Source organism: Mya arenaria, chromosome 12, assembly GCF_026914265.1.
Source record: "Mya arenaria isolate MELC-2E11 chromosome 12, ASM2691426v1".
Lineage (NCBI taxonomy): Eukaryota > Metazoa > Mollusca > Bivalvia > Myida > Myidae > Mya > Mya arenaria.
Genome location: NC_069133.1, coordinates 64,257,690 through 64,279,716, shown reverse-complemented (window position 1 = coordinate 64,279,716; position 22,027 = coordinate 64,257,690). Strand labels below are relative to the sequence as shown.

General features: G+C 36.7%; 1 protein-coding gene across 1 annotated transcript; it reads right to left on the bottom strand.

The window, feature by feature from the left end:
- Positions 1–437: 437 nt before the first annotated feature.
- Positions 438–17,176, bottom strand: LOC128210883 (scavenger receptor cysteine-rich type 1 protein M130-like). The gene is made up of 9 exons (XM_052915238.1): positions 17,128–17,176; positions 16,215–16,275; positions 6,273–6,323; positions 5,246–5,405; positions 4,730–4,890; positions 2,223–2,396; positions 1,822–1,996; positions 845–990; positions 438–610 (listed from the first exon to the last, which is right to left on the bottom strand). The coding sequence occupies exons 2-9, from the start codon at positions 16,255–16,257 to the stop codon at positions 438–440; spliced, it is 1,083 nt and encodes a 360-aa protein (XP_052771198.1). The 5' UTR covers positions 16,258–16,275; positions 17,128–17,176.
- Positions 17,177–22,027: the final 4,851 nt, after the last annotated feature.

The window sequence follows — 22,027 nt, the reverse complement described above, 5'->3', positions numbered from 1 at the left end:
ATTTACGACTATCGGGGAAATTCGAGCAAATCTCAGTATGACATGGGTATTAACCTCGAGTTTATGTTGTATTGTTTAAATGAATCCCTACTGATCGTGACAACACAATTACGCTCTTACTTCCTTATGCCAGTTATTAATTTTTTTTTTTTTATATAGATGCGGTTTGTGTTTAGAATTATGTCAATATAAAAAGACAGTACAATTATATATGTATAACATTTTCACCAACCTGGTACGTACATAATTGTATTCTGGTTCAAAATGCATAGCGTGTATATGATATAGATCAATAATTTTGATACACGTAATGTAACGATGCGAACCATCACAGGTTTAATTTTCGCTCGCGTTTACTCTTTCATACTTTTGAAACTGTATATAAATGCCCATCGTTCGTATATGCACCTATTAATAAATGGTATCATAAAAATCATTTAAAGTTTGACTAACTTCAAACCCATCATCCGGCAAAACACAGCTGCATCATTTACGTCAAAAGCGTCTTCGCAGATCTTGCCCCATTGGCCTTCGACCTGTAATTCTACTCTTCCCATTTGAGGATCACCGCCATCTGACAAACGTATTCCGGTGATATTGAGAGGGTACACTTCAAAATAAATTGATAGCTTTATGAGTTTAACTGTACAGGTTATTGATATAGTATAACTTAATTTGAATATGCACGTGCTCTTGCACTAAACTCACGTAAATATATCACGTTACATAAACCTTTTTCTGAGGAATAATGAAACTGTCTCATGAGTTGAAACCACAGGACTTTTATTATAAGTTATTTGCCATTAACGGCTGCAATATAATAGTACAAATAGGCTACTCCTACCATTGCAGGCAGAATAGTACTTGTTGTAGCATGTTGTAACGGTGTCGTATTTGCAATCATCAAATGAATAGTTCGGCTGGGAACACATCATTTGGTCTATCATTGGGGCAACGTTGCTTCCTTGGTTGTTGTTATGAGACAAATACCTAAAAATGAATGTAGGACATCGACAGGGTCTCTACCACTGGAAGGTTTTTACATGTTGACAGGTATTCGCATGTTCTTAACCAGCTGTTCACAAATGAATACATTTTAGAATTGGTTTTACTAATGAGCATACTTGGATCATGAAAGAGCATTGAATTGGGGCAAGCAGCCAAGTTATTTCGTCACTTATCAAAGGCGTTGAAAATAGGATGGTTTTGTTATACATCATTTTCTTCGAATTTATATTTTTCAAACTGTCTTGTATAAGTTGTGCCGAAATAAAGGTTTATATAAGGGTTTTCATATAAAACTGAATAACGTATGATCCGTATTAACTGATTGACACGGTCAACGATGAACTTTCCGGTATGACGTGTTTTCGCTTAAATTTGGCGCGATTTTCCAATTAAATATCAATTAGCTATACTTTTGAGGAGTTATAAGCATGATCTTATTTCTTTAATTGTATAACTGCAATATGTTTAAAGGTGAGAAAACTAAAATAAATAATTCTTATCGTGGCAAAGACACTCGTGAAATATAACTTTCGGTAGTCACTCTCTGAAACTTATTTATCTAAGCATATTGTTACTTTCTATGACCAAACCATTGCTAAACACATGCATTCAAAATGAACGACATACATCTTTGCTCACACAATAAACACTTCCTTTCGAAAAGGTCAAAAGGAAATTCAGAAACTATTTCCAATCGTAATTTTCTATGAGATCTGCCAGATAATACCCTTATATGGTTCCGTTTCCAATTGCATCGTTTTATGTTATATGTTGTAACATTTTGCGTTAATATAATATTAATTGAAGCCTTACGTTCCACCTATTGCATTGCAAACGATATGCGACAGCGCACTTCCAGGAGAACCTCTTGAAAGGCGCGTAGACCAGTATGAAGAGCCACAAATCGTTCCCCATGTATCGCCTACCAGTACTTCAACAATACCGTCATAAAGTCCGACACCGTCAACCAGACGAACGTTTGTGATATCTGAAACGGAGTTTAAATAAAGAATCATATCATTTTTTTTTTAATTTATTAAGTGGAACTTGAAGCTACGTTTACAAGAGAGGAAATATTCTACATGGAAGTCTTTATTCGTTTAAATGCATTTCTTCTTAGTAAAGCAGAAGGAATTGTTGTTTACATTCGTCGTTTGATTCACTTGTTTTGTCAAATCATTTTGTAATAATATCGTGTTATTTCATCTACTAACTCAAACGTCCGCAAGAATTGTCCGTAGGTATCCATGTTCCGTTGTCAAGACACAAATATATGAAATTATAGTTGTAAGATCCGTTGCTACATATGCCGTGGTACTCTTGTCCTTCTATAGTCATGGTAACGTTACTAAAGTCTCCGTAGTAAAAATCATCAGCTGTTGGACAAACTGTAATAAAGAGTCATATGCATTAAGTAGACCATGCATCACTTTCTATCTTTGCATACATATGTTATGCACCCAATCATCAGAGTACGTTTGTACGCGTTACAAAATGCAACCTTTCATTGTCTTAGTCAACGAAGAAGCCGTGGCAAATATCCGTATGACACCTGGAACATGATTTCATTATTAAATTGTAGTACGCAAAATAATAATGTCTACAAAACATGTATATTAAAAGGGTCAATCAGTAGTATACACGTCATTTAACGCTGCAAACCGACACTGGTTAAATTAAACTCCCGATAATTCTCTATACCTTTGAAGCTATATTAAAATGCCTAGCGTTCGTATATGCACAGAAATGAAATGGTATCAAAACAACTATTTTAAACTTTACTTACTTTAAATAAATCATACGCTTAAGTAAAGTTGAATCATTCATGTTAAAAAAGTATGACCTAACGGGACGCTTTACATATTACAACCTTTCATTTTCGTTAGTCAACGAACAAGCCGTGAATAATATCCGAATGAATAACTTCCAACTGATGGATTCACTGTAAACATCATTTTGTGTATGATTTTGTAATTATTTTTACGGAGATATAATGCTAGGTCGGAAGGCAACAGTTTGCTCCGAAAGATAACTTCACTGTTTATTCACCAATTTAAATGAAACATAGCGCAGTCAACGCCGCTTACGGAACACCACCTTTGGTCTTTCACTTGGTTTTTTTGAGAGATTAGTTTCTTAAAGCACTTTGACAAACTTTTTCACAAAACGGCCGTCTGACGGAGCAGTCAAAACATTATTTCGAAAACAGGTCTATTTTCCAATCCATTTCATCGTACTATTGCTGTAGTCTTATTTGTGTATATATGAACTGAATAAAATATGTTTAAACTTAAGTTCGGTAATAAAACGAATGCGGAGCTTTTTAAGAGGCATAGACTGCCCTTTGTTTCATTTAAAAAGGTGAAGTAAAAATGTTATCTTTATTTGAAGTCTTTATTTTAAGCGAAATGTTGCCTCTCGACATAGCATATATGACGTATTTATCACATGGTATACACACACTGATCCTAGAAGGGTCGTGTTTTCCAGTGAATAGAAACAAGTTGACATTTGACTTTCTCAGATAATATGTTGTGGGGTATTGTAGTTTATTGATTTTTATTTGAATTTTCCAGGAAATTCGTATTACCACGTCATGCAGTTTAAAAAGACTTTAAGTATCTTCCATGGCCGAGAGTGTTAGATAGGTTCATCCCAACCTGAGCGTAGGGTGTTTTGCGGAAACGAGGTTTACCGAGTTTCCACAAAACACCCTGCGCTAGGGTTGGGATGAACCTATCTAATACTCTCGACTATGGTAGATGCTTTTTCTCCCCCTTCAGTTAAACTAAATTAAGTAAAAATGTATTTTTGCTGGAACTCTTTTGTGCGTAGTTAAAATAAGTGCGTATGGATATGTGAAATTTCGTTGTTGTCATGGATATACGCGCAGTGATTCAGATTATGTTAAAAGTCAAATCGGTCTTTAAATTGTTCTGTGAAGAGTGACGTATTATTTCGTAAAAGGTGCGTGAAAACGTTTTTATGGTGACATTTAAAGCGAGAAATAATTAATAAGCATTCTAAATATTGCCACATAACAAAGTTTCTATGATGCTACAGACGACAGTCTTTCAACAAAAGAGGTAACTACAATGTGATGACCATTAAAAAGGACTTCCATACGGGTACCTGATTTAACTTTGCCCGTGGGCAAGATATGAATTTCTAGCATGGTATTTTTTTTGATCTACTTATCAGAGGTGGGAAAATTATTATATATGATATGACATTTTGTGTTCGAGCATTTGTTTTCATTTGAAATGATTTCGTACGATAGCAATTGTTCTAGCATTCGGGTAAAGGAAAACGTTTTAAAAACATAATAACCATTCATTCTAAACGGTAAGCTACGTTAAAAACCCCAAAACAATATTTATTTAAACATATGCAATCTATGTATAACATCATGTTATTATGTAAGACATGATGAACTATTTTAAAAAGGAGGTACTCAATTTTAATCAAAGGGAGGCAACTACATTTTTGATATTTTCCATGCAAACTAGGATGTAAAAATAGAACTTTTCAGTGCTAATATTTTAGTTACAATATTCCGTATTTCCCTGAAAAGCATGGATGAATTAAACTTACTTAAACGGGTAATAGTAAAAAGACAGATGCTGGGATTGATAATAAAATAAAATATAGACTAAGATATAAAAAGAAATCAGTGAGCAGAGATACGGTCCTGTAATAATCAGTAAATTAGTATTCTCACCTGAACAAACGATAGCTACATCCTGATAATGTTCGCACTGTTCTCCAGTGATACTTGAGCACTCATCGATGGAAGTTTCTGATCCAGAGCAATGAAGCTGGTTGTAAAATATTGGGCCGGTTCCCGGTCCGTAATTTGTATTGGAAATGACTTGGATGGCACTTCGAAATAAAATAACGAGGCTTGAGCTCAAGCCATTAAATGCAGTTGAGCATGCAATAGGCTGGTTTAGTAGTTTATCATTTTGTGAAAATCTGATGATACAGTTGGAGCTAATGACACAGGCTTAGTATTTAAGTTAACTTTTACCCTATGTATAAAGCCTAACTAACACTAATTTGGAAACACACAACGCAATAGGACAACACACTCGGATACCATTAACAAAACAATAACATTATCATTAAATTAGGTTACCGCTTTAAAAAACGAGTTCTAGACAGCTCAAGAGAAGTCCGGTATCTTAATTATCCTTTTTCCAGTATTTAATAAAAAATCTTATATAGATATACTTACGATAGATCTGAAGACAACATTTTACAGACCACCTGTGCATCGTTCATATCAAATTTGTCACGACAAACTGTGCCCCAAATTCCGTTCACTCTTCTCTCGACACGTCCGTCAAGATTGCTGTTACCGCCAGCTAGACGTATGTCAAGGCCGCTAAAGTCAACTAGAATAGTATATATAATTCATTTACCTTTTGGAATATTTTCATTTATCATCTGTTGTTTTAATGCATTTAAGTATTTTGCAATTTCCGAAGAAATGCTGGCTCGTATGAAAAATGTAAAATTTCCTTTTATAACATGTTAAGTCATTTAAGTCAACTGAACAAATATGCAAAGATCAATTAATGGAATGGAATGTTAACAATTTATATTGCCATATAAACCCCATGTTTGTTCGACTTTTTTCTTGCAGTTAATGCTTGAGATATCGCTGATGGATCCAATTTTAATTAAATGAAATGCAGTATAAAAGCATATACAGTTTTATGAACATAGCTTCACTAGTTTTAGCTATGCAAAGATGCGGTTAGTTTTGGTATTTTCAGTAAGTTTCTGCAATATCTGTTCAGCAAAATCCCTGGTATTTATAAAATTGAGAAACCCATTTCAATTAAATATAAATTATGTCTTCGTCAATTCAGAGGTTCACATCTGCATTTCATTTTCGGTAATTTGGGTGAGATTGCATCATTTTCATCACGTTTTACGTTGAATACAAGATGATAACTTTCAATCACGGTATGTGTGTGCAATGTGTATCTTCCCTTCCCATGCAGACTAGGTTATTAATTTACAAAACATTCAACACTGATAAGGCAGATACTGTAACATTTATTTCGCTCGTGCAATGCATAGCAAGAAACCAATCATTGCAGTCTATAAATGATAACAAAACCATATATATGTACAATATACAAAATACTTTTTGTGTATATCAAGTATTATATTTGTATTTTTTTAAACAGAAAATAGTCCAGTATGAAAAGTATCAATAAAACTAATTCATCGCCATAAAGATTTGCACTTACATTCTGTTTGCGCCGATGTCTGCGCTAGGTACACTTTGTGAACAGAAGCAGCTGTAAATAAGTGAGAGTATGTAATATTGATGCCCATGAAAGGAAGTTCATAAATGCCTCAAATGTATGAACAAGTACTCATACCGTTTTATTTCTTGAAAATTTTTTTGCCTTGCAAAAATGATTATCAATTCATTTTGGCATCCATTATATTTTCGTTATTAGCTTTGTGTTTATTCATATTTCGTTGAATTACTTAGTCCGTGTGTTCCTATATCGCTGTTAAGTATAATATTTTCTAGTGCAATCAGTTGAGTTAATAATTTTAAATAACACAGAGTTAACGCGTGGTCGGCTAATTTCTAATTCAAAAGAACAATACATAACCTTACTTGCTTTCTCTTACATACAGATCATACATACACTAACAAACAGTATTTAACATCATTCAGTTGTCAGTATGACGCAACCAATAACATTATCAATAGAGGCATAGCCAGGCATATTCTTATTTTAAAAGCCCAATAAGTGACTGTTTTGACGTAATCAAAATATAAAATCTGACAATTATGTAAAACATATCGAGGTGACAAGTTTTGACATCCAGTTATGCTGCGGAAACAATCGCTGCAAAATAATAAAAATCGATTTGAGACAGTTTGTAACGATATCGGTATGAAACTGAATCTTAATAAATAAAAAATCACGGTGTTCGAAAACGGAAGTCAGTGAAAATGTTGCCCTTCAGCCTAGGATTCGCCGAGGTTTTAGGAGGGGTCAGGAGGCCCTCGGAGTGATTGAGACGGTTTGAGGAGGGGTAAGGAGGGGTAAGGAGGCCCTCGGAGTGACTGAGGAGGTTTTAGGAGGGATAATGATGCCCTAGGAGTGATTGAGACGGTTTGAAGAGGGGTAAAGAGGCCCTCGGAGTGACTGAGGAGGTTTGAGGAGGGGTAAGCCTCGGAGTGATTGAGACGGTTTGAGGAGGGGTAAGGAGGCCCTCGGAGTGACTGAGGAGGTTTGTGGAGGGGGTCAGGAGGCCCTCGGAGTGACTGAGGAGGTTTGAGGAGGGACAATGATGCCCTCGGAGTGATTGAGACGGTTTGAGGAGGGGTCAGGAGGCACTCGGAGTACCTGAGGAGGTTTGAGGAGAGGGTCAGGAGGCCCTCGAAGTGACTGAGGAGACTTGTGGAGAGGGTCAGGAGGCCCTCGGAGTGACTGCGAAAGTTTGAGGAGGGGGTCAGGAGGCACTCGGAGTGACCGAGGAGGTTTGAGGAGGGGGTCAGAAGGCCTTCGGAGTGACTCAGGAGGTTTGAAGAGGGGCTAAGGATGCCCTCGGAGTGATTGAGGAGGGGTAAGGAGGCCCTCGGAGTGACTGATAAGGTTTGAGGAGGGGTTAAGGATGCCATCGGAGTGACTGAGGAGGTTTGAGGAGGGGGTCAGTAGGCCCTTGGAATGACTGAGAAGGTTTGAGGAGGGGTTAAGGATGCCCTCGGAGTGATTGAGGAGGTTTGAGGAGGGGGTCAGGAGGCCCTTAGGGTGATTGAGGAGGTTTTAGGAGGGGTAAGGATGCACTCGGAGTGACTGAAGTGGTTTGAGAAGGGGGTCAGGAGCCCCTCGGAGTGACTGAGGAGGTTTGAGGAGGCGGTCAGGAGGGCCTCGGAGAGACTGAGGAAGCTGTAGTAGGGGTCAGGAGGCCCTCGGAGTGACTGAGGAGGTTTGAGGAGGGATAATGATGCCCTCGGAGTGTCTGAAGTGGTTTGAGGAGGGGGTCAGGAGGCCCTCGGAGTGACTGAGGAGGTTTGTGGAGGGGGTCAGGAGGCCCTCGGAGTGACTGAGGAGGTTTGAGGAGGGGTTCAGGAGGCCCTCGGAGTGACTGAGGAGGTTTGAGGAGGGGGTCAGAAGGCACTCGGAGTGACTGAGGAGGTTTGAGGAGGGGTTCAGGAGGCCCTCGGAGTGACTGAGGAGGTTTGTGGAGGGGGTCAGGAGGCCCTCGGAGAGACTAAGAAGGTTTGAGGAGGGGTTCAGGAGGCCCTCGGAGTGACTGAGGAGGTTTGTGGAGGGGGTCAGGAGGCCCTCGGAGAGACTGAGGGGTTCAGGAGGCCCTCGGAGTGACTGAGGAGGTTTGTGGAGGGGGTCAGGAGGCCCTCGGAGTGACTGAGAAGGTTTGAGGAGGGGTTCAGGAGGCCCTCGGAGTGATTGAGGAGGTTTGAGGAGGGGTAAGGAGGCCCTCGGAGTGACTGAGGAGGTTTTAGGAGGGATAATGATGCCCTCGGAGTGACTGAGGAGGTTTGTGGAGGGGGTCAGGAGGCCCTCGGAGTGACTGAGGAGGTTTGAGGAGGGGGTCAGGAGGCCCTCGGAGTGACTGAGGAGGTTTGAGGAGGGGTAAGGAGGCCCTCGGAGTGACTGAGAAGGTTTAAGGAGGGTCAGGAGGCCCTCGGAGTGTCTGAGGAGGTTTGAGGAGGGGGTCAGGAGGCCCTCGGAGAGACTAAGGAGGCTGTAGTAGGGGTCAGGAGGCCCTCGGAGTGACTGAGGAGGTTTGAGGAGGGTAAGGAAGCCCTCGGAGTGATTTCGGAATTTTGATGAGTAGTCAGGAGGCCATCGGAGTGACTGCGGAGGTTTGTGGAGGGGGTCAAGAGGCCCTCGGACTGACTGAGGAAGTTTGAGGAGGGGGTCAGGAGGCCCTCGCAGTGACTGAGGTGGCTTGAGGAGAGATTCAGGAGGCCCTTGAAGTGACTGAGGTGGTTTGAGGAGGTGATCAGGAGGTCCTCGGAGTGACTGAGTAGCTCGAGGAGGATATTTCCTGTATGGGCACATCTGACTATAATGAACTATAATGAACTTCAAAAAACATAAAGCGTGTAGCAGACTTGTTGTTTCGTATTGCAAGACATACGCCTTTACGAAACATGGATTGAATACCCTAGACCTATCTTCCATCCTATTTTTTTTAATATGTCGGGTACGATGACCTCGCTACAACAGTACAATATATTTTACTAAAACTCCATACATTAAATTTTCTTAATTATTCATTCTGGATAGTAGTTCTAGATAAGCTCTTGTATTTATATGAAAAACACTTGAAGCATAAATAAAACTACAACTTAAAAAAACATACAACTGATTCCGTTTCGTATAAGACATTTTATTTCACATCATTAGACGAAGTCTAATGGGCTCATCCAGACCACAACGCACTCGGTGACTCCTTCTTTTTTCCATAGACGCCATCTTGAATTCCAAGTCAATCCAAGTCCCTTTAGGTTTCGACTGACTGTCAAGCATTCTTTTGGTGATAGCTGTCGTCAGTTCAGCCGGGAGATCCTTCCGTATATACATTTTAGAGAAACCTCATGTCTTTTTCGAGATGCACTGCTTTCCAACATTCTCCTCATCTGATATTTTCCTGTATCCAATAGATTCATTTGTTCAACTAATGTTCGACTTGACTATTTGTCATCCAAACACTCACTGAGTTTAAAAACTTCATGACACTTGATTTTGTAGTAGCATCATTAACCGCGCGAGTCTTTTTTTAAAACAAAAATGTTTCCCGATCCTGAAACGTTTGCATATACATGTGTAGGAATGCAATGAGCAGGTATACCCTACTAGTAAAAAGGGCTACAGATTCCTTCAGGGATAGAAAAATTACCTATATTATACATTTGACGAATTGTGTTCTCGTTTCGTACCATAATTATGCAGATCAGTCAACGATACGTCGCCGGGCACTGACTTTAATTCAAAACAAGTGTATTCGTTAAAGGGAAGCGCACAATGCAACATTTCTCAAAGAAGCTTGTAAAACACTACTAGAAACTCATTAAAGCCTTCTCGCAACTCTTCCCTGCCTCCTGTGTCCTCGTCACTTCCTCCGGTCTCCTGTTGTTTTTGAAGTGCTTATTGATGCGGTGGAAGAAGTCTCTGAAAAAGAAAAAGAACCTATAAGTAAAATGACAAGAGCAAAAACTGCAAAGTGATTTTCTTATTAAGATTAAATGAAAATCCCAGAAACAATCAGTTTTAAGATACCTTAGGGGGCGGGGGTAATTATAAAAACAACGATCATTATTTTGTTAACCCGCGTGCTACATATTGATACTCAGGCGTGTTTTATTCACTGTCAACGTTCTTTCGTGACACTTAAATTCACTTTTACCTTAATACACGCAAATTTTTATTCATCAAAAATAAACAGATAATAAACTCAAATCAAGTTAGTTGTACTTCGCTGTTGCACAGATTTTCTCTGCTTTAAAAGGGACAGCACTCAGTAGGAGATTGTCAATTCGCATCAAACGCAATATAACTGTTGACTGCTACTCTAGTCAATTACCTTCCGGGATCGTTAATTAAGGCTTTAAAACTAAAACTGTTGAAAAAGAAAATGATACAAAAGGGTTGAAGCGATTTAAATCAATTCGATATATCTTGCTTGAAAAGAAAAAGAAGAAGTATCGGTAAAACACCGCAAGATCTGGTAGTAAATGACGGTTAAAGCGAGTGACCATCAAGTGGCTTAAACTTCGGTTAAAACTATTTTTGTGCGCCACAATGATTAATAACGTGAACTAACTCCAACAGTTAAATACAATAAGTGACTGAAGGTTTAATTCAATTCAACATTGCTTGTTTTAAAATAAAGCGAGAATTTTAGAATAATAAAGTAATCATTTTAGCAATAAATATAAGTGAAATCCGGATACCTTAATTCGGATAGGAAACAAATGTTTAATGAATAAATCGTGAGAGGAAAAGAAAAAAATGCCTTGTTGTATCTAGTATGTTTTTTCCTGCGCCAGTCGCGGGGAATAGGTATAATAAGGTATTTTTTAAGTCTACGTAAACGAGGATTATATGTAAGTTCTGGTAAGTTATTGAACCAACATTGTTTACACACTTTACTAAACCTTTATTTGTAAAATTTTATACATAATTTGGATATGTGTGTACGTGTCTTAAAATATGTTAAATTATAAAGGCGCTTAAACGTGACTGTATGTATTCAAAGACTTACCTTAAATTGTGTTCGAACGGTGCATTCGTAAATCCGTTGTTACTATTTAAGACAAAATTACGAACGTCAAAAGGGTCAATCTGAAAGTGTGGCTTTAAGTTTCATCATCAACATCATCATCATCGTCTGATTAAATTTATGGATTTTTTTGTTGTACAACTATTTGTGATTAATGTTGTCATCCCATCCACCAACGAAGATGATTTTTAAAAATAGTTGTTATGCTAATGCACTATTAAAATGTTACATATTTGATGATCTAAAATAATTTACATACTTCTACTATAGTTACTTTCAAAACAAGTGATAAACTCATTTCCATTTCCACACCTGTCTGATTTTGTAAAGCAAGTAATCACTGTCTAAGTTAACTATTATCTTACAGTACGCCACCCTTAATTAAATCAGTTCTTAGGTCACCAGACATAAGTTATTCGGTCATAAAGTAAAACACCAAGGATATTTTTATCAATCGCACGAACTAGTTTTTGTGGACCGGCATACACGGCTGGTTTACTTTCCTCGCAATATTTTTTTTTTTTGTAAAATACCATCTTTTTCAACGTTATCCATTTTAAGGTAAATATCAGGTCACAAACATACTAAACATGAGGTAGATTGTCGACTCAACGTTGATTTATATTATGCAATAATCATCAGTGCACGACCGACAGGACATCTGCTGTTCAAAGATCATATTCAACTGGTCAAAGCGAAATCACTCTTTCATAAACACGACTTATGAATCGGTAAGACTTGTTTGTCCTTGATTACACAGACTTCGGGGCAAATCCTGGAATGAGGAGCAAATCCTAGGTTGAGGGGCAAATCCTAGATTAAACCCAAGGATTAACCCATATTTTCACACTTGAAGGCCGCTTAGATGTTATGGCTAAATATTGTGATCGTATTGTGAACATTCGATAAACGCATTGCATGCCTATAAGAAATGTTGCCAACTTATTTGCACACAGAGAATGCGGCAGGCGTCCTCAATATGTTTACTACATGTTGCCTGAACAAATGGATAAACATTAAAATTTTAAACGATACTATATATCCAGTGTTAAAATATGCTTAAATCACTTTATGAGTCAGGGATACTAACAGATGGCAGCACATAATAAGAATATATTGTATGAGCACGGCTATGTAATGTTGGCACAATAATTCGACAACATCAACTAGTTTGATTGTGTATTTAAATATATACTTAAAGACTGTGTCATGGCAACTTCCTCAAGTGTGTATAAATACATCGCCTAAATCTATTCATTACAAATATTTTAACTTAATCTAACCCTTAACGTTTTTTTCCATGAACTTGACACTTCATACATAAAAACCCCTTGGAAATTTCAAACGTCAGGTCATATTCGTGAAGTAAAAAAGGGTAAACATCAGTGAACGGATCGACACCTTAGATTTTGTAGATACTATTAAAAAGATAATGTATTCATGGTCGAAGACTAATTGCATTTTTTCATGAGTTGTCCATTGTAGTTTTATTCATAAACCTAATGAACAATACTAGAGTTAACGAAAACTATTCTACAGAAATATGGCTGCTGACGTTAACATATAATACATTGACAAATACATCTTTGATTCTTTTAAATGTAGAGATCATAACTGTCTGAACAATATTTAGATATAAAAGCCATTATATAAATACTGAATTGTGTTTGCTTTGTACATGTATTATTAAAGCAACACTTCACAATGCTATATATCATATGTCATACTGTAAATTTGCTGGAGGCCTTTATATACAAATACATATTCTGTTATGCTATTTTAAGTGATGTTATGTTATGTTGTGTTATGTTATGTATATAATGAAAAAAGATAATGATATATATATATGTATATGGGTCTCGAACCGGGTATTCTAGATCTACAGATCGGGACCATATCTATAACCCCATATACACTGAATCAAATTTGTCTAATTTTGAATCATTATCTTGATTGAATAAGGCAATTTGAACAATTTGAACAAAGCTATAATTACTTTGGCAGTAATAATATAATACAATGCTTACCGTGACGAGGCCGAACTAAATAGCTTTCTGAACGTAAATAGTGAAAATCGAGACCTTTCCCACTTTATCACACTTCCCTTCACACCGGAAGAAATACAAAAGGTCACACAGGCACTCGCCAAACACAAAAGCCCTGGTCACGATGGTATACTGAACGAGCATGTATTACTAGGTGGGCCAGCAATAACTAGAGCGCTCACATTCTTATTCAATGCTGTAATCAAGCACGAGTCAACTCCAAGCGCATGGAAAACAAGCGTATTGGTTCCAATTTACAAAGGCAAAGGTAAAGATAAGCGAGATCCATCAAGCTATAGACCAATATCTCTTATACCTTGTTTTTGTAAAATCTTTGAAAAGCTCTTGGCCAACAGAATATACGCCAACCCTTTACTACACAAGTCACTATTTCCTAGTCCCCAACAAAACGGGTTTCTAAAGGGTCTCAGCTGCTTGACAGCCGCATTTAACCTCCAGGAAATGATTTACCACGCTGTTGACAATGGTAGTCACGCGTACGTAGCATGCCTAGATCAAAAGGCTGCCTTCGATACTGTCCGACACCAAGCACTCTTACTTAAACTAGGTAGACTTGGTATCAAAGGTAAACCCCTACGGATTATCCAATCCTCATATAAATCCCTCAGATGTATTATCCGCGTCGGTCAAGGCTTAACGTCAGACGCCTTCGACGTCGTACGTGGCGTCAGACAAGGTGGGGTACTTTCCACTTTCTACTACCTGGTGTATATAGACGCGTTATTACGACATCTCTCCAGTTGCCGTCTTGGGGCACAACTTCTGTCTGTGAATTCCGGAAGTCCCGCATTTGCAGACGACATATCACTCGTCGCTTTCTGTCCCTACGACCTCCAGTGTATGGTCGATATAGTCTACTCGTATTGCCAACGTTGGAACATAGAAATGAATGTCAACAAATCTGATGTAATAGTATTTTCACCACGCCGCAGCGTCCCCCAAATCCTTATCATGTACGGTGAGCGTATCATCCAACAAGTCACATCCACTACTCATCTAGGTATACTGCAGGATTCAAACTTAAAACTGCACGGACGCATAACACAACGCATTCAAAAAGCGAAAAATGCCCTATTCTCTATGGTCGGGCAGGGTGTCCATCCGTTCGGAGTAGGCCCTCTCGTTTCATGCAGCTTATACCAAAAGATTATTGTCCCGATAACACTTTACGGCTCTGAACTATGGAACAACATGACCGTAAATGACACAAAAACAGTCGATCGATTTCAACACTTTGTGGCAAAGAAAGTGCAAGGTTTTCCCTCCCAAGTTAGATCTGATATGTCGGAATCCATGCTCGGACTTAACCGCCTCTGTAGCCAGATCGATAAACGCAAACTGATGTTTTTGTACAAAATTTTAAGTTTGCCTCAACATTGTATAACGAAAGAGATTTTCATCAGGAAATATTGTATGTATTTGGAAGACAATTACTCTGTTAAACTTGGTTTTATCCCGGACATATGCAGAATACTCACAAAGTACAATTTGCAATTTTTACTTAATGCGTACCTTACCGTGTCATTTCAATTACCACTCAAAACAACATGGAAAAGGATTGTTAATAACTCAGTCAAATTACTAGAACTCAACTGCTGGGAAAATCGCACCGCAAATGACTGTGACTTTATTTTGTTTCGAATCCTCCACCCTGTAGTCTCGCCTTCTATAATATACTCTGTTTCAAGAAAAAGTGTATTCAGGGAGACTCTTAGATTAATAGCAAAACTATGGTGCAGATCAGCTGTGCTTGCTACAAGAACCTGCATTAAATGTGACAGGATATACCAGGAAGAACTGACACATGTTCTGTGTGAATGTAAAGCTACACTATTCGAAAAAGCAAACTTTACAAACCAACTAAAAGAAGCTTTCAACCACGACTTTTGTGACACTCTTTCTTCTCTTGACAGCCTTACCTGGTGCTTAAAGGTTTTAGGGGCCCCAATCGAGCCACTACTGGAAATCGATCAACACGTCGTATTTTTGAAATTATGTTTTAAATTTATTACACGCTGTTTAAACAGATACTTTTACTAACCTTTCGTTAGTAAAATCCAAGCTCTACAATGTGCTGTTTTGTCTAGGCGGGAGTCAACATAGTGACATTTTTCATATAAAACTGCTAGGCAATTTATGGATTACTCTTATCAATTAATCTATGCTCATGTTATCCTTCTAACGTAAACAAAATTATGTATGCTATAACTCGCTGCTGCAAATCTCTTGTATTTCGTTTTGACAAGATTTTTGCATCCAAGCGGCGAATCACATACAACTATACTATCATGGAAGTCAAATAGACTAATCTTATATGCATGTAGAATATAAGCTTTCTATTTTATACTTAGATATGAAGCTATATCCTGCAATGTTTGTATAAATATTTTGACACCAATACGCAATAATTTAGAACTGTACTATTATTATACATATATTATATAGGTTCTATGTCTATAAATGTTTGTATATACCATGAATATCTCCAGCCATGGGGGAAATAAAGATGTTGAGTTGAGTTGAGTGACCAATAGAGACAAAATATTTTGTTTTGACAAGTTTCAGTCTTTAAATTCATCAAAAGCCACGCTTAACAAGAGCAGATAAAGCCAACAAAGGTATAAAACTATTATACATGATTACCCGTTTCTCCGATCATATCATTTTTGTTCCGATACTTAATAAAATATACTTCTCGGAGTACACTTTAGCTTTGGGAACCATTCTTTTTATATAAAATCTACAATAGCGAGCGCTATGAGTAAAAACTTCCTTAAATAATTTCTGATGAACGAAGTTATTTATTCGATGTTAATTTATGAATAATTAATGGTATTGTTGTCTTACCTAAGAAAAGCAGATGCAGTGCTAATCTTCCGCTCATTCTCATAGTTGTTGTTGGTCGATTCTGAAGAATAACAAAAACTATTATCAACATATTAAGATTATCAATAAAATCAATACTATGAAAAACAAATAACAGGGGCTGTATTCATTAGGGATCTTAATGAAAATTTTCAAAACATGTGAAAACATGTTTTTTTTTTTTTTTAAGATGAGTGTAACAAAAACTGACAATGTTTTTACACTAGAATATGAAAATCAGCAAGAAAACGATTCAACTTGTAAAGCATACGAATCGTTGATTGTTGTCCGATTAGTGCAGTGGTTAGCGCACTCGCTTTTCACTTAGGAATCACGGGCTCGATTACCGGCCTGGGCGCATGTGAATTTGGTTAGAGATCACCATGCCGGAAAAGTTAGTTTTCTCCGCGTACGCCGGTTTCCCCCACAACACAAGACCACACTCTCGCGCAACAACGTGACTTAGTATAAGATATCATTGCTTTCTTCACAATCGTTGCAAAATAAATAATGTTTATAAAAGCATACGAATACATGTGAATAACAGTGAGAGGGTATTTAAAATATGTGTTGTTAAAAATCGAAGTTGAACATGTTCACTAACAAGCTTAAGTATTACCTTCCCAGGCTGTCGACATGATGTATACGTTACGGGGTAATATTTGACCCTTATATTGGACGAAAAGGGTTCAAGAAACCATAATCGGTTTCGAGCATCCCTCTCACCCAATAGAAGTCTCCTTGCCCCGTATATCCCATATCGGGTGACCATCTAACCCCGTTACTTGTACTATTTTTAATTAATTGGATGGTTGCGATTCATAACTATATCAACTATGTTTAAGAATAAAAAAGTAAACAATACAGTATTGAACAAATTTAATAATTTACTCACCCGATTATAATATTATAGTCCTTACGTTAAATAAGGCACCATGCCCTACATCACAAGGGCGAGTGAGGTAAAGATAATATGGAGATAAATCAGGAAGTACTAGTTATTGGGTAAATACTAATTTTGTTAATTATTTTAACGCTCTGTTGATCTTGTTAAGCATAGGACAATTGCAGATAAAATTCATTATGAAAATAATAATCGTTTTTGCCAATTATCAAATTCAAAAGCATACTTTAGAATAAAAATTAGTATTCGCTCCAGGTTTTCGACAATGCGAATATGCATTCAATCACTTACAGACGAATACTTATTTAAACCCCACGCCGACATTCATGCAAAGGCAGGACTAATGTGACATTTTCGCGCGGCATCTATTGTTAAACTTTATGAAGATAAATACCGACCTAGTTGTCTTGAAGCACAATGTAAGTACGACTTGTTTCACTAGTCTTTTCAAAAGCAGCGTATGCCGGTCGCCGATATACAATTATTGGCAATCAGTCGGAGGTGTTATTAAACAATAACATATGCCACAACAGCTATAGTTTTGTACTGAAAACAATCGTAAAACGTGAATACATTCGTTTTGAAAGAGTCATTAAAAGCTCAACACTAAACTCAAAGTATCAAAACGTAGTCTTGACTTTACTAAAGTTGTTTATTGGCACCGATGATTAGGTGCAACACTGTCGACGCACCCTCGCACTGGCTTCAGCAGTTTTCTAATTATCAAGAACAATTGTACATAATCGATGAAAAATGGACAACTACGTAAAAGTTTGATATTAAGTAAATTTTATTGAATAAGAAAGAGTGGAGCGAACAGAGTCTCTGATTAGCTTTCGTATTCGGCGCACGACGTTGATTATGCAGCGCTCATGCATGTTGCGTTATGTTTGAAAAATGGTGCATGTTTTATTGTGTTACATTGTATTTCAAAAGTTTAAACATAAACCCCATTTAATAGCAAAGGGTAAACGCCACAGAACACACAACAAAACTAACAAGAACAATGTAACAACAGCACATTGGATTGAAAGAAAATTATTAAAATAGGGAAAAATGAAAATGCAAGTTAAAAAGAAATAACGACAGTTGGTACTTAGAAGCACTAGTTCCACCCATATACGTCCATTATGTTGTCAGTTTACATTAATTTTGATATATTTTACGTATATTATATTTTATTATATAATAATATTCACGCAAGGCTTGACTTAACACAGGACCATAATTCAAATAAAAATAAACACTACTTCATCGCGATATACGGCATGCTATGAACTCGAATCCAAAGATGTCAGAGTATAACAGGGGTACTACCACGTATTAGTTCACTCATTTGGAACTACCTTTTACATTCTAGATTAACTTTGAAACCTTATATCATATATAATGTTAAATAAAATGAAAGTTTATTGCAAATGATTATCCGCTTGTAGTTGTATTGTACGTACTATCTATATCATTCAAATCGATTTCAGGGGCAACAATTCCGCTATGATTAAGAGAAGCTCTACTTAACCTGGGTTTGACACCTTAGCTGGATGTGCGACACTGGAAATAATCGAAACAATGAATTACTGAATACTTCATATTAAGATAAGATGATTGAATAATTCATATATATATATAAGTGGATTTGTCGCACAAATATAAATCGAGAAAACAATAATGTACGTCGTCGTTTCTTGTATATTGTCGGGAGGTACCGGTGTTTTAGTCGGTATTAATTCCACTTCATGGCATGGTTATTACAATAACTTAAAATGAAATGATGAAGGCATATGTCATTAAATTTAAGCAAATGGCATGTTGATTACAAATTAACTATGATGCATAATATCCTTATTACCTCAGTTCTGCACTCCTTCCTCTTTTTCTGAGAGTCTGATATTGAGAGAGATGGCCCTATACTAACTGAAAATAGGAAAAGATACAATATATAGAATATAATTTAAAATGAAAAGGGGAAAATGCACAATAAATGAAACACATGACCGTATAAGATTAACAGACTACAAAGGAGTGAATTATTTAAATTATCACAATATTTATGTGAGAAGTAATTACAACCATTCACTTGCTTTGAGGACTTTTTTCAATAATTTCAATGATTTGTCTAAAGGTGATCACAGTCATTCATTTATTTGAAGAGTTTTAATAATCTTGAAAAACGTATACAATTGAATACGTTTAATAGAAAGTGTTTTAGAATCAAAGATTTATTTTGTCAGGCACCTTTTAATGCCTTTAAAGATTTGTAAAGCGAACATTATTAACAACTTTTAGTTAGAATTTGAAATTGATGAAACTTATCTTTCAATTGCTCGTAACACAATGGTCTCTCGCCAATATCAGTTCATTTATTTTAAGGTCATCATTTCTATTTAGCTATTGAGTGGTCAAAACGCAATACCGCTCTTTTCATAAGAGCTTCATTACGGCTACCGACAGGTGTCATTCGGAGATTCTGATCATAGAGATGAAACAGTCAAACGCTTGAGTATTCGTTTAAGATGGCTCGAGAGTTGATTAATTACTAGAACCAGATCCAGAGTTTGCTCAACTCATATTGTTCTTGGAATTATCAAATATCAACAGACTTCCAGCCAGGTAAACCGCTAATGGCTGTATTAAGTACCGTCCAGAAAATAGTTTAATTCCTTGTTTAAAATCTGTCTGAGAAAATGATGCATGCGGTTAAAAATGACCTTTAGGAAACTTTGCTATATCATGCTTATTTTCAGGAGGGCTTTGTGTTTAATGTAATGGCCACTAACAAGAGCTTTTCCGCTCTTTTGACGAATTGTTTCCACCATCACTTGAGATTATGGTTGTCCTGATACGTAGTGTGACAATTGTTGTTTACTGCTTTCCTTCCAACGGTTAACAATTATATTAAGTCTGATATTGTAAATGTCTTTATATCGTTGTTCATATTCCTATTCTATATCTCTAATCAAAACGTTTCAGCACAGCTCTTGAATGCCTGGGTCAGCTGCAGTCTCTTTCTTGTCGGTAAACAGATGCCTAAGTCGTACATTTCCGTCTTCAACGCCTCGAAGAAATTGTGTAGAAAGAACATGGGTATTTTGTACATAACTTGCTTATGGATGATATTCTGATGGTTTGAAGCCTACGTCATTCACTTGTTGCCCCAAGAATGATTTTCAATACAAACATAGACGGTACTCGAAAAGCAAAAAAAAGATCATATGTGTACTTGCCATGACTTTAATTACTTGAACGTCTGACCGACATGAGTTCTCCTGTACCCTTTGATCGATTACAGATTTAAGATTATTAAAGTATTGTTTTGCAAACATTTATTTTAAACATAACATGACTTAAATTATGATAGTTATTGGATTAGAAAAGTTGGGCATGGATTCTAATTAAGAGTATGCTCATTTTATTGTTTTAATTAAACTGCACATTAATTATAATCGCGTTACCAATATTATATTGACTTTTAGCGCACAATGTTCCAATAAACGTGAGCTTCAATTTCTTGGCATAACAATGACATTTGATATTGTTCGAGTGTGCTAGCCCCTATGGCTTATGAAGGAGAAACCCTGTTGTTCTTTTATTCTGAATCACATGTGAAGTTTTCTAAAAATTCTACTACTTTTGGAGTTTAAAGAAGACCCTTCCATGTTACTGTGAATGTTTGTATAGTGAGCCTATATTTTGGATCTAAACAATCGCTTTCAATTGAAACAACATATGCTCTAATAAATATCCGAATAGGAAGGATGGCTGAAAAGGAAATCGTAATGCAGCATACATAGACAACACGCAGGGTCATTTTTCTGTGACAAAATGACATCAACAATGGTCAACAAGATCTACGATGAATGCAGTTAAGCAAATGAGTCGTTAACTATTTTCCTAGAATTGGACTCTTTTCACTTTTAAAAAATCAATTATTTTGTCGCATTTAATTTATTCCTTATGATAACTGCTTTTCTCTGGAAATAGAAATAGAAGTAAACAAGACTCTGGCATGTCACAATATCGCTAGGCAATGTTATTATAGTACACATATTGAAAAATGAATGGCTGTTTGTCCTGAAGACAGGACTTTGTCCATGTTTTATAAATTTTAGGTTGCAATATTATCGATAATTAACCAAATCACCTAATAAAATAAAACCAATCTGTGCAAATGCTCACTCATCGCCTTAAACAAGATTAAGTGCGTACGGAAAACAACAGACACACATCAGACAGACAGACGAGCGGAAAAGCCAATTGAAGTTTATTTCCTTTTAAACTCGTCTTTGTTTAATGAAAACAGCCAGCTTGAATGTTGCAATGAATGTTGCAATGGAAAACAAACCAAAGCAAGCAATATAACAATGAACTATTTAGTTTGTTTCTGTGTATCCATTTATTACGTTATGTAAATGTACACACTGGTCTTTTGTATTTCTTAATCAGATGGTATAAGGTTTCGGTTGTCTCGATGATTATAAACTTACAATGTAATAACAATATAGCATAAATATACATAATATACGCTTTTTAAATACGGACATATCAGGTTGTGTATGCTATGTTAGGATAAGAAACCCATTCAGTAAATTGTCCCAAATTAGTGCACGAATGTTTGCAGATTTAAACCGGGAGGCTTCTTGCTACAAAAGTGTTGGTTGTAACATAAATGATGTTATTAATTTACAATTCCCCGGCTCAATGATGATAAAAGACAAATTTAAAATGGAATTTCTGTATGAATATAATGTGAAGGCTTACAGAGTGTCATTTCCGCTTCTGGGCCTATGGACTTAAAACACATAAAACACATTCAATACAATTTTAAGTTAATATATTTTACATGAAGATAGAAGGGCAAAATTAATGCTCGCAGCATTATGTTAAGTGGATA

Bases quoted from the DNA above. Each gene is read 5' to 3' on its own strand.
- LOC128210883 (XM_052915238.1), bottom strand. From the start codon at position 16,257: ATGAGAATGAGCGGAAGATTAGCACTGCATCTGCTTTTCTTAG. The intron at 5,406-6,272 runs GTAAGTGCAAAT...ATACTATTCTAG, and splicing joins GACATCGGCGCAAACAGAAT to TTGACTTTAGCGGCCTTGAC. The intron at 611-844 runs GTAGGAGTAGCC...TTTATTTTGAAG, and splicing joins GTACTATTCTGCCTGCAATG to TGTACCCTCTCAATATCACC.